The 13,301-nt window shown below is 47.6% G+C and overlaps 1 protein-coding gene across 1 annotated transcript in view; it reads right to left on the minus strand.

Annotated features, from left to right (window-relative positions):
• ATP6V0A2 (ATPase H+ transporting V0 subunit a2) overlaps window positions 1–8,669 on the minus strand; it is a 182,818-nt gene extending 174,149 nt beyond the window's left edge. Inside the window, exons 1-2 of the mRNA XM_063964483.1 lie at window positions 8,261–8,669; window positions 6,635–6,713 (exon numbers count right to left, since the gene is read on the minus strand). Coding sequence (XP_063820553.1) covers window positions 6,635–6,713; window positions 8,261–8,377 — 196 coding nt within the window. The 5' untranslated portion in view covers window positions 8,378–8,669. The remainder of the gene's footprint in view (window positions 1–6,634; window positions 6,714–8,260) is intronic.
• Between the last annotated feature and the right edge of the window lie 4,632 nt (window positions 8,670–13,301).

A 13,301-nucleotide genomic window follows, 5' to 3' on the forward strand; every position in this document is an offset into this window, starting at 1 on the left:
TGTTCAAAACCTCCTTCATTGCCGTGATCATGTAACGTGTGGCCCTACTGGAAAACACGTTTGTTTCCTCACCGTCGACACTGGAGTCAGTGTCCGTGTCTGGGTCTGTGTCGACCATCTGAGGTAACGGGCGCTTTAGAGCCCCTGACGGTGTTTGAGACGCCTGGACAGGTAATAACTGATTTGCCGGCTGTCTCATGTCGTCAACAGTCTTTTGTAAAGTGCTGACGCCATCACGTAATTCCTTCCATAAGACCATCCAGTCAGGTGTCGACTCCCTAGGGGGTGACATCACTATTACAGGCAATTGCTCCGCCTCCATACCATTTTCCTCCTCATACATGTCGACACAACGTACCGACACACAGCACACACACAGGGAATGCTCTGATAGAGGACAGGACCCCACTAGCCCTTTGGGGAGACAGAGGGAGAGTTTGCCAGCACACACCAGAGCGCTATATATATATATATACAGGGATAACCTTATATAAGTGTTTTTCCCTTATATAGCTGCTGTATTGATTAATCTGCCAAATTAGTGCCCCCCCTCTCTTGTTTTACCCTGTTTCTGTAGTGCAGGACTGCAGGGGAGAGCCAGGGAGCTTCCCTCCAACGGAGCTGTGAGGGAAAATGGCACTTGTGTGCTGAGGAGATAGGCTCCGCCCCCTTCTCGGCGGCCTTTCTCCCAATTTTTTAAGGAAAAACTGGCAGGGGTTAAATGCATCCATATAGCCCAGGAGCTATATGTGATGTATTTTTCGCCATCTAAGGTGTTTTTATTGCGTCTCAGGGCGCCCCCCCCCAGCGCCCTGCACCCTCAGTGACCGGAGTGTGAAGTGTGCTGAGAGCAATGGCGCACAGCTGCGGTGCTGTGCGCTACCTTATTGAAGACAGGATGTCTTCTGCCGCCGATTTCCCGGACCTCTTCTGTCTTCTGGCTCTGTAAGGGGGCCGGCGGCGCGGCTCTGGGACCCATCCATGGCTGGGCCTGTGATCGTCCCTCTGGAGCTAATGTCCAGTAGCCTAAGAAGCCCAATCCACTCTGCACGCAGGTGAGTTCGCTTCTTCTCCCCTTAGTCCCTCGGTGCAGTGAACCTGTTGCCAGCAGGATTCACTGAAAATAAAAAACCTATACTTAAACTTTTTCACTAAGCAGCTCAGGAGAGCCACCTAGTGTGCACCCTTCTCGTTCGGGCACAAAAATCTAACTGAGGCTTGGAGGAGGGTCATGGGGGGAGGAGCCAGTGCACACCAGGTAGTCCTAAAGCTTTTACTTTTGTGCCCAGTCTCCTGCGGAGCCGCTATTCCCCATGGTCCTTACGGAGTTCCCAGCATCCACTAGGACGTCAGAGAAATTATACTTTATATTATGACAGGCAAGCAGTTTTTCTTGCGTTAGAGCAGGGGTGGCAACCAGTCAGTGACAAAGAGCCAAAAAACCTTGTTAGGTACGTCAAAGAGCCGACATCGAGCCAATGGCGCGCATGCAAAAATGGAATGTGGCCTTGTGCCTGCTAGACCACACCCCTGGTATAAAATACATTGGAAAAGCCAGAATGACATAAAATAATTTTTTTTTAAGCCAAATCCATTGAAAAAGCCACTTTCACATAATAAACTTCAGCTCCCCCATGTGTCACTCCTGCTAGCACCCTCCTATGTCACTCCAGCCAGCTCCCTCGTGTCACTCCAGCCAGGTCTCCCATGTGTCACTACTGCCAAGACCCTGCTGTGTCACTCCAGCCAGGTCTCCCATGTGTCACTACTGCCAAGACCCTGCTGTGTCACTCCAGCCAGGTCTCCCATGTGTCACTACTGCCAAGACCCTGCTGTGTCACTCCAGCCAGCTCCCCCATGTGTCACTCCAGCAAACACCCTCCTGTCACTCCAGCCAGCTCCCCCGTGTCACTCCAGCCAGCTCTCCCATGCGTCACGACTGCCAAGACCCTGCTTTGTCACTCCAGCCAGGTCTCCCATGTGTCACTACTGCCAAGACCCTGCTGTGTCACTCCAGCCAGCTCCCCCATGTGTCACTCCAGCCAACACGCTCCTGTCACTCCAGCCAGCTCTTCCAAATGTCACTCCTGCTAGCACCCTCCTATGTCACTCCAGCCAGCTCTCCCATGTGTCACTACTGCCAAGACCCTGCTGTGTCACTCCAGCCAGGTCTCCCATGTGTCACTCCAGCCAACACCCTCCTGTCACTCCAGCCAGCTCTCCCATGTGTCACTCCAGCCAACACCCTCCTGTCACTCCAGCCAGCTCTCCCATGTGTCACTCCAGCCAACACCCTCCTGTCACTCCAGCCAGCTCTTCCATGTGTCACTCCTGCTAGCACCCTCCTATGTCACTCCAGCCAGCTCCCTCGTGTCACTCCAGCCAGGTCTCCCATGTGTCACTACTGCCAAGACCCTGCTGTGTCACTCCAGCCAGCTCCCCCATGTGTCACTCCAGCAAACACCCTCCTGTCACTCCAGCCAGCTCCCCCGTGTCACTCCAGCCAGCTCTCCCATGTGTCACTCCTGCTAGCACCCTCCTATGTCACTACAGCCAGCTCCCTCGTGTCACTCCAGCCAGCTCTCCCATGTGTCACTACTGCCAAGACCCTGCTGTGTCACTCCAGCCAACACGCTCCTGTCACTCCAGCCAGCTCTTCCATGTGTCACTCCTGCTAGCACCCTCCTATGTCACTCCAGCCAGCTCTCCCATGTGTCACTACTGCCAAGACCCTGCTGTGTCACTCCAGCCAGGTCTCCCATGTGTCACTCCAGCCAACACCCTCCTGTCACTCCAGCCAGCTCTCCCATGTGTCACTCCAGCCAACACTCTCCTGTCACTCCAGCCAGCTCTCCCATGTGTCACTCCAGCCAACACCCTCCTGTCACTCCAGCCAGCTCTTCCATGTGTCACTCCTGCTAGCACCGTCCTATGTCACTCCAGCCAGCTCCCTCATTTCACTCAAGCCAGGTCTCCCATGTGTCACTACGGCAAAGTCCCCTTTTTTTTTTTTTTTTTTTTTTTACACATTATGGCAGACAGCGTCCCCCTTTTGTACACATTACGGCAGACAGCGTCCCCTTTTTTACACATTACGGCAGAGAGCGTCCCCTTTTTTACACATTACGGCAGAGAGCGTCCTCTTTATACACATTACAGCAGACAGCGTCCACCTTTTACACGTTACGGCAGACAGCATCCCCTTTTACACATTACAGCAGACAGATTCCTCCTTTTACACATTATGGCAGGCAGAGTCCCCCTTTAACACAGTACGGCAGGCAGATTCCCACTTACACCCCCTCCTACCCTTAGGGTGTAGTGTAGTGTAGTAAAGTGTACTGTGCTGTAGTGTACTGTAGTGAAATGTAGTGTAGTGTAGTATAGTATAGTGTAGTGTAGTGTAGTCACTTACGTGCTGTTGAGGGCGGGCGGCAGCGGCTTCACCGGGACACGGGAGGTCGGGTAGGGGCTTCAGCAGCAGGAGTCTTGTGGGCGGCAGCGGCTTCCGAATTGCAGGGAAGGGGGGCCGGGCTGCCACTGGCCCATTGAGAAGCCTGCCTGTCACACAGACACCGCAGCGGCTTGAAAACTTCCACTGAACTTGAAGCCGCCCGCCTGTGTCCAGCTGAAGCCGGCGGCTTCAGCTGGACACAGGCGGGCGGGCGGTGGCAGCTTCAAGTTCAGAGGAAGTTGCAGAACACAGGTGGGCAGGTGGCGGCGGGACACAGGCGGCGCCGCCTTCAGCAGTCTGGGCTCGGATCTAGCATGTGTGATGCCCGATGGTGCGCCCTCAGTGCATTTGCGCTGTGGGCAAGGCACCATCGGCACACACCTAGTTACGGCTCTGCTTGTGGGTGTCTAACCTCTAGTTTCTGGCTCCTTCAGTTTTCAGTCCCTGTAGTGCTGCTGCGTGTCTGGCTGGAGTGCAGCGGTTTCTATATCTGTTGTGGTCACATGTTTTAGAGTTTTGGGAGCCACATTTGAATAAAGAAAGAGCCACATGCGGCTCAAGAGCCACAGGTTGGCCACCGCTGCGTAAGAGGCTGGAGTTGCATCCGTCTACAAGAAGTGGGGCGCATATACTGAATCGCTCGACCCCCCCCCCCCCTACACAATCTCAGATCCTAAACGTGTTTGAAACTACTTCTTGAAATTTACATATTGTGAGACTTAAAACAGAATTTGTTTTAAGTAAGCTCTAGGCTTGGAGGTCTTTATTTATGTATAATCGTTGATCAAGTCCCTCTGCCTAGTCATGATTGCCTAACTTTTGTATCAATTACACTGCGATGCTGCCTCTCTACCTCTCTCCCCTCCCTCACCCACATTTTCATTTTCCCCTTGTCCTGGTTTAGACACTTCTATGCACGATTACTTTGATGTTATGGAATTACTTCTTGATTTTATTTGTGGTACTATAAGACCATCATTTGAATGGGGACTAATGTTTTGTTTCCTAGACTGATTTCTTTACCACGTGTGTGTGTATATATATATCTCTACACATACACACACACACACATGGTGGCCTTAATTTGTCATTGAACAACCACCTAATGTTCTATTTTTATGTTTTTGACATCTGTCTGTAGTCCAGTGGTTCTCAAACTGGGTGCCACAGGACACTTGCAGGGGTGCCCTAGGTTGGTGGTCAGGGACCAATTAAAATCATTTATGGTCAATGTAATAGATAAAACCAGTGCTGGTGGCTGCCAATCATAAAATATGTGGATAAACAGAAGCAAATCTTGTCCCTCACCACACAATTGACCCTAATGGTGTGTACACAAGGTGAGATAAATCTGTAACATTTTGACTATATAGTCAAAATGTTAAAGAAAGTTAGTGCGCATCTCAAGGTGTTAGGCAGCTTGTGATACCGATTCGATCCCGATGCGCGCTCCCGTGGGGTCGGTATCGTAAGGCTAGATAAACTGTGCAGGCAAGTCAATCTTGACTATCTAGTGTACTATCTAGTACAAAGTATAGTCAAAATTGGCACTTAGTCAAAATCATACATAGACAAAATCGAAAGTACAGATAGTCAAAATCTGCGCTATCTGGGCTCTGGGGGAGATCAAGGGAAATCGCATAGTCAAAATCGAGCATAGCAGGGATCTCACCATGTGTACACACCTTAATGATGACATAGAAACACAATTTACTTAATTTAATATTTCTTTCTAAATTTCTCAATAAGAAACTTTTGGCCTAAGGGTGTCGTGAAAAAATTCTGATACTCTAGGGTGCCGCGATTTAAAAACGTTTGAGAACCACTGCTGTAGTCCTTTCCCAACTCGTTTAACAAAACATAATAAACAGATCTTTAAACAAGAAAAAATAATTCTAGTGCCGACACAGTTAAATGCTTTAAATAATATTACTACTGTGTCGGATCTATGCTGTCATCATTGTAACTATAGACACAACATACCAAGCCTCTAACACTAACAAGCAAAGTACTTATGGATATGTATTGTGACCAAGCTAGATCACTACTACTGTTGATGTACTTACCGTAAGTATTCTCTTGAGGCATTATTTTATACCTTGTTTATCAACTACATATATGTTCATACATAGATTCAATAGTAGAATTTACAATTAAACACTAAGCCAGATTCTGCAGCACCCTTTTTATGGTTATATGTGGGCTTCAAATCCTTTATTAAGCACTTAATTGTATTTCATTTTGAGTATATAGTTTTGTTGCAACAGCAGATGCAATGCCGCACAGTGCGTTCCACTTCGGAATAAAAGTGCCGTTTAGTTAGCATTTGCTGTGCAGGAAATAGTTCAACTGTTCTAAAGTGTTAACATTATAACGTTTCCATGGTTTCTCGAAAAATACAAATGCAGAGTCTATGTGGCGCTTTCCTCATAGAGAGTACTAATCAATCTTGTAACTGGAAGAACTTGAGGGCATGTGGAGAATGTTTGATACCATATTGGGGGCATGTACAGTGAGAACTTCATGTTACGGAAACAGGTTTGGGTTTAGTGCACTGACTTTGATAATGGTAGGACAGATGTTCAAGATGAGCAGTGATCTGGCCAGCCAAGCATGCCACCAAAACCAAACCTGTGTCTGTGACATGACGCAATCACCGTAAACCTCAACAAGTTGACAATTCATTTCTGCTGCTTCTGATGTGCCCTTTAAACGCATAAATCTGATCACATTATGGATCTCAATGTTTGACCATGTTTCCGCCACACCCACCATCTGTTGCTGATGATGGGACAATATGACTGGTACAAAGCGCAGTGTAATGACTGTGAGGGTAAGTAGTGGTCTACTTGCTCTGGCCTGGCGGTAATTTAGAATTAAATAGAGAACATTACACAAGGTCTTGTTACCGTACTTACTGAACCACCCTTGTATTAGAATAGCTACTTGGGGAAACCTGGAGGAATATGCTATCTGCTGGACAAATAAAAGGTATATGGGGTGGTCTGATGGGCATTTAAGAGTCATGTGAAGTGGTCTGATGGGGATTTAAAGGGTACTTGGGGAGGTCAACATGATAATTTATTTCTGTTAATTATAGCTCCCTGGGACCCACATAATTACAAACTAGGTGCAATCACCTAACATTATGCAAAACAGTGTTCTGTCTACAGCACATACGTAATATTTGTTCCAGGTCATCACACTTCTTTACTTCACCAACAAATTTTCTCTGGAACTCACTTACATGAGGGTTGAGCTGTAATAAAAAGAGGCAAAAAAAAGAAAACTATTAGTAACAGATACAGGGTTTTCCTGATAACCAGAAGAAAAATAAGAATAGGTCAGATATTCTGGCCCAACCACCACACTGATGACATCCCTACACTAGGTAGTACCACACCATGAGATTGTAAGCGCTCACAAACAGGGCTCTTTGTATTCACATCTGAACTTTTGTATACCTTGAGTCATATTTCTACCCCTTTTCCACCTACGTACCGTGTCCGATCCGGGATGTTTAACACGGCTACAACCCGTGTCGGCTCCCCCGTTTCCACTACACTTCGACACGGGTTATTCCCGTGTCTGATCTGTTTCCACCTAACCCGGGTAAGCTCTGTAAAAGCCTATTGCCGTCATTACAAATGGACTTTTTACTGTCTCATCAAGATGATGTCATCAAAAGGACCAAAACGGAGTGGTGGGGCCTGCTCACAGCATTGCAGCAATGGACGCCGGTGCAGTAGCTGTGTCTAGCATGGAGTCGCAGACTGTTTGCAGTTTACTGCTGCTTTCTGCTACAGACAGCTTGATGCAGCCTCAATGCCTGCATGTGCCCAGCGTAGTGTTGTTTGCTGCTGCGCTGCCTGCATGTGCCCAGCGTGTCTCCCAGGGATGACATCATCTTCCAGTGCCCCAGAAGCACCAATCAGCGTCTCAGAGCGTTACTCGGGTCTGAAAACACGTGTAATGACCGTTTCCACTGCACCGCTATCCGTGTCATTACCGTGTTCTACCCAGGTAAATAGCCGGGTTGGATTCCCGGGTCACTCAACCAGTGTTGACCCGTTTCCACCTACTAAAAACCCGTGTCGATGCGCGCCCCCGTGCAAAAACAGCTAGTGGAAAAGGGGTATTCCTAAAAATGACCGTGAATGTACAAGTGGCGGGCTGCGGAGAGTACTTTTCCAGAGCGTAGCCCATAGGCTGCAATGGCTAACGCCATCTTAGGCTATGTACACATCAGTGCGATGTCCGCACAATGCAACATCACCCGTGACGGGACTCCGACTACAGCAAGTGCATACACACTTGCCGATGTCGGCTGCGACAAGCGGCGGCGGGTTGAGGATTCGGGCCATGCTGCATTCGGTAGCATTGCCCTCGTAAGCAACATTGCACATCAGACCTGCATGCAGGTCCGATGTAGCATACGACCCGCGGGAGCACGCATCGTACACTATATCTAGTGTACACACTATACAATATCGTTAGGAACCGGCCGATATCAGCCAGATCCTAAGTGATATTGCATAGTGTGTACGCACCTTTAGATGGCACAAGGTATCGTATGTTTTGCATTCTGGCACTTAGTAAAGTCAACAAGAAAGCCGCCCCTATATGAGCTCTATATTATGTTTCTTTTGCAGTAGAAAGTAGAAACCGGCGGATTGCAGCAGATATCACATATGATGGAGAAGATCCTCAGTCATAACATAGAAATGTGAGTGGCCACAATCATTTTAAAAAGTTGTCTCCCAAAGACAGAAAGTTTCATCAAAGAAGACCATAAGGAATACTCACATCTCTGAACTCAGCCAGACCCATCTCCCCCAGCTCGCTGACACAGTCATAAGCAGAGCCTGCCTGGAGGAAGAGTTGTGCCAAGCACATCGTCTCGCTGCGGAACAGAGACCCCATTCTGTAGGTATATCCGGGCTGGAGTCCCTGCCAGTGGCATCAGCAGCGCTGTCACAGTGACTACCGGCCGTCTCACTTCCTGCTGCTGCTGTCTACACGTCGCTTCCCCTCTCCGGCTCTCTAGTCTCTACCCACGGACACTGACTGACAGCGCCGTGTTTCCGGGACTTGCGAAGTTCCGGCTCCGTCGCTCACGTGTAGAGGAAGCAGCGAATCGAGAGTGTAGACCATGTGGGTCGCTGCTGCGCCGTGTACTGCCTGCCTGTGTGTGCACTTGTGCAGGATCCGGGGCGGTATGGTTATACTAGTGTCGTATGTACTGTACATGCTGTACCTGCTCTGCTGGTCATCTACCACGTCTCTACCAGCTATTATTATTCTGTGTCTGCTTTGCGCACTGATTTCACATTGTAGTAAACTGCTTTGAATTTGTTAATGTTCCCATAAAAATAAAAATAAATCGAATACTGTCATTGTGCTCCACGTCTTTGGCACACCCTCTATTCATGAAGCAGTGAAAAGGGCAGAAAAGTGAGCCAGTGAAGAAGTTGTCCATAGACACCAGTGTTGAGGTAACATTTATAAAGTGCATATAAAAGGAAATTGTTACAGCGCACAGGAATGAAGTTTTAACCATATTATTTAATTTATTTAAGATACACATGTACTTTAAAGAACAACCACTGGCCGGTATCTTTACATAGACACGATAAAAATAAAATATGTATAGATTCACTTTTTTAAAACAAATGGATTCTTACCCTGTATATTTATTACAAATAAAGCAATTGATCCAGCAGCAGGTGTAGCAGTTGTAACACAATTAACAACAGTTTCACTTTGCTTGCTATTTTGTAATTGATCTCCGTACACAGAGCCGGCCATAGCTATAGGCAAACTAGGCAATTGCCTAGGGCATTTGATATGCCCAGGGGCATCAGCAGCTTCTGCTGATTAAAATGATATGCGGCATGCCTATATTCTGTGTGTAGCATTTCATATGCAGATACAGCCACAGTCTCACACAGTATATAGGCATGCTGCATATCATTTTAATCAGCAGAAGCTGCTTGTGAATTCTAGCCACATAATGCAAATAAGATGCATTTTCATTAAAAAAATTCCCAACGTTAGCACTGAGGCAAGATTTATGAGGACACATCTGTATCCAAGCAGAGGCAGAGGTCACAGTGTTAGTGGCAGTATGAGTGCTGTGTGTGAGTGGGTTGGTTGTGCAGTAGTGTTCAGAATATGTGTAAGGAGCATTATGTGTGTCATGTAAAAATGCATTAATAATGTGCAACATATGTATAAGGGGCACTATGTGTGTCATTATGTGTATAAGGGCATTAATAATGTGTGGCATACTGTATGTGTAACAGGGCACTAATGTATGTGTCATTATGTGTATAGGGGCACTAACAATGTGCAGCAAATGTGTAGGGGGCACTATGTGTGTCATTGTGTGTATTAGGGCATTAATAATGTGCGGCATATGTGTAAGGGACATTATGTGTAAAAGGGCATTAATAAAGGTTGTCATAATGTGTAAGCACATTATGTTTAGAAGGACATTAATAATGTGTCTCATATGTCTTAGGGGCATTACTGTGTGGAATTATGTGTTTAAGGTGCTCTTCTATGTGGTGTTGCGTATAGAAAGGGCACTACTGTGTCGTCTAATATGAATAAAGAGCAATAGGGTGTAGTGTAATGTGAATAAGTAGCAATTCAGTGTGATGTAATGTGAATAAGGGGCTCTACTGTGAGGAGTAACGTTTATAAGGTAAAGTGATACTACTGTGGGATGAAATATGAATTATGGAAACTATCGCATGATCAAATGTGAATAAAGTGCAGTACTGTGTGGCGTATTTGGAATTGGGGTTACTATTGTGTGGCCATGCCCCTTGCCAGCAAAAACACACCCCTTTTTGGGCTGTGCGCCAAATGTGCGAACTGTTCCTATTTAAAATATAGGGGGTACAAACACCAAAATAAGGACTGCTATGGCTGAGGGGTGATGGTTCTGGGAAAGAAGTGCAAGGTCAGAGGCAGAACCAGCAGTGGTGCTAGGGGGCACTAGCCAAAATCTTGCCTAGGGCATCATATTGGTTAGGGCCGGCTTTGTCCGTACACGGGGGTAATTCCAAGTTGATCGCAGCAGGATTTTTGTTAGCAATTGGGCAAAACCATGTGCACTGCAGGGGAGGCAGATGTAACATGTGCAGAGAGAGTTAGATTTGGGTGGGGTGTGTTCAATCTGCAATCTAAATTGCAGTGTAAAAATAAAGCAGCCGGTATTTACCCTGCACAGAAATAAAATAACCCACCCGAATCTATCTCTTTCTGCACATGTTATATCTGCCTCCCCTGCAGTGCACATGGTTTTGCCCAATTGCTATAAAAAGTCCTGCTGCAATCAACTTGGAATTACCCCCACTGATAGTTGTGTACAGGAAAATGTTACATCCAATTTGTATCAAATTGCTTAGATCAATTAAACTAAAATCCTCGTTTATGTAGCGCGCATGAAACTGCTGATAAAGTCAGCGCTGTAATCTGGATCCACTGTGACCGATTTTTAGTTTCCACATATAATTTTACTGATCCATAAACAAACGTTCAGTATTTTGCATAAACAGGGCTTTCCTCTGCCTAGTCCAATTCACAGAGTGGGTTACGTGGAGAAGTCCCTGACTTCTCCAACAGCACCCACGCTCTATGGGGGTCATTCCGAGTTGTTAGCTCGTTGCCGATTTTCGCTATACTGCGATTAGTCGCAAACTGCACATGCGCATGGTACGCAGAGCGCATGCGCTTAGTTATTTTACTAAAAACTTAGCTGTTTTGCTGTAGCGTCTGCGGCGCTTTTCAGTCGCACTGGTGTTCGGTAAATGATTGACAGGAAAGGGGCATTTCTGGGTGGCAACTCAGCGTTTTCCCGGCGTTTGCTAAAAAACTCAGGCGTGTCAGGGAAAAACGCGGGAGTGTCTGGAGAAACGGGGGAGTGGCTGGCCGAACGCAGGGCGTGTTTGTGACGTCAAACCAGGAACGAAACGGGCTGAGCTGATCGCAGTGTAGGAGTAAGTCTCGAGCTACTCAGAAACTGCTAAGAAATTTCTAATCGCAATTCTGCTAATCTTTCGTTCGAAAATCTGCTATGCTAAGATACACTCTCAAAGGGCGGCGGCCTAGTGTGTGCAATGCTGCTAAAAGCAGCTAGCGAGCGAACAACTCGGAATGACCCCCTATGACTGAATCGCATCACCATACTTTTGTATGGTGAGTGAGATTCACGAAGGAGCAGAAAGGTCTGCTTTTCGCTTCTCAATGGAGATCAGGTTCTCTCCCCAAGGTAATGGGCTCTACACACTGGCCGACATGACTGTACGATATGAACGATCTTGTTTATTAATGAACGAGATAACGTTCATATCGTGCAGTGTGGAGGCTCCAGCGATGAACGATGCGCGGCCCTGCGCTCGTTCATCGCTGGTGTCCCGTCGGCTGTGCGTGCAAGCCAATATGGACGATCTCGTCCATATTTGCCTGCAGTTCTATGGAGCCGTGTGACGGGGGAGTGAAGTAACTTCACTCCCCCCGTCACTGCCCCCCCGCCGCCGGGTCGCCCGTCGGCTGTATCCGCCGTCGGGCAGCTCAGCGGCGGATCGGCCAGTGTGTAGGGCCTATAAGAGTGGATTGGAGAGGAGAAACAGGGCTTTGGGATTATGTGGGGTGCTGAAAATGCAGCATGGAGTCATTGGGGAGAGACAGACCGTGGGGTGTATGGGAGGAAGGAGCAAGGAAGACAGACTGGTATTGATATATTTGGATAAGTATATTTTTATTTATTAACAGTTTCTTATATAGTGCATCAAATTCCGTTGCACATTTATAATTTGAAGGTACCCCAGAGATGTCACTGTATGGGGCCCCAAGATTTCTGTTGCCAGCCCTGGTAACAATTTCATTTTATATGCTTTATTTTTCAAGGGCTGAATAACCCTTGAACTACTGGCTGCAACAGGAATTAATTAGATCAAGCGCTTGGTGAATTCTGTTATTTTCTCTGACGTCCTAGTGGATGCTGGGGACTCCGTCAGGACCATGGGGATTAGCGGCTTCGCAGGAGACAGGGCACAAAAATAAAGCTTTAGGATCAGGTGGTGTGCACTGGCTCCTCCCCCTATGACCCTCCTCCAAGCCTCAGTTAGGTTTTTGTGCCCGTCCGAGCAGGGTGCAATCTAGGTGGCTCTCCTAAAGAGCTGCTTAGAAAAAGTTTTTAGGTTTTTTATTTTACAGTGAGTCCTGCTGGCAACAGGCTCACTGCAACGAGGGACTTAGGGGAGAAGAAGTGAACTCACCTGCGTGCAGGATGGATTGGCTTCTTAGGCTACTGGACACCATTAGCTCCAGAGGGATCAAACACAGGCCCAGCCATGGAGTCCGGTCCCGGAGCCGCGCCGCCGACCCCCTTGCAGATGCCGAAAAGTGAAGAGGTCCAGAAACCGGCGGCAGAAGACTTTTCAGTCTTCATGAGGTAGCGCACAGCACTGCAGCTGTGCGCCATTGTTGTCACACACTTCACACCAGCGGTCACTGAGGGTGCAGGGCGCTGTGGGGGGCGCCCTGGGCAGCAATGAAATACCTATACTGGCTAAAAGATACATCACATATAGCCCCTGGGGCTATATGGATGTATTTAACCCCTGCCAGGTCTCAGAAAAACGGGAGAAGAAGCCCGCCGAAAAGGGGGCGGGGCCTATTCTCCTCAGCACACAGCGCCATTTTCCCTCACAGAAATGCTGGTGGGAAGGCTCCCAGGCTCTCCCCTGCACTGCACTACAGAAACAGGGTTAAAACAGAGAGGGGGGGCACTTATTTGGCGATATGATTATATATATATTAAGATGCTATAAGG

This window comes from Pseudophryne corroboree, chromosome 1 (genome assembly GCF_028390025.1).
Source record: "Pseudophryne corroboree isolate aPseCor3 chromosome 1, aPseCor3.hap2, whole genome shotgun sequence".
NCBI lineage: Eukaryota > Metazoa > Chordata > Amphibia > Anura > Myobatrachidae > Pseudophryne > Pseudophryne corroboree.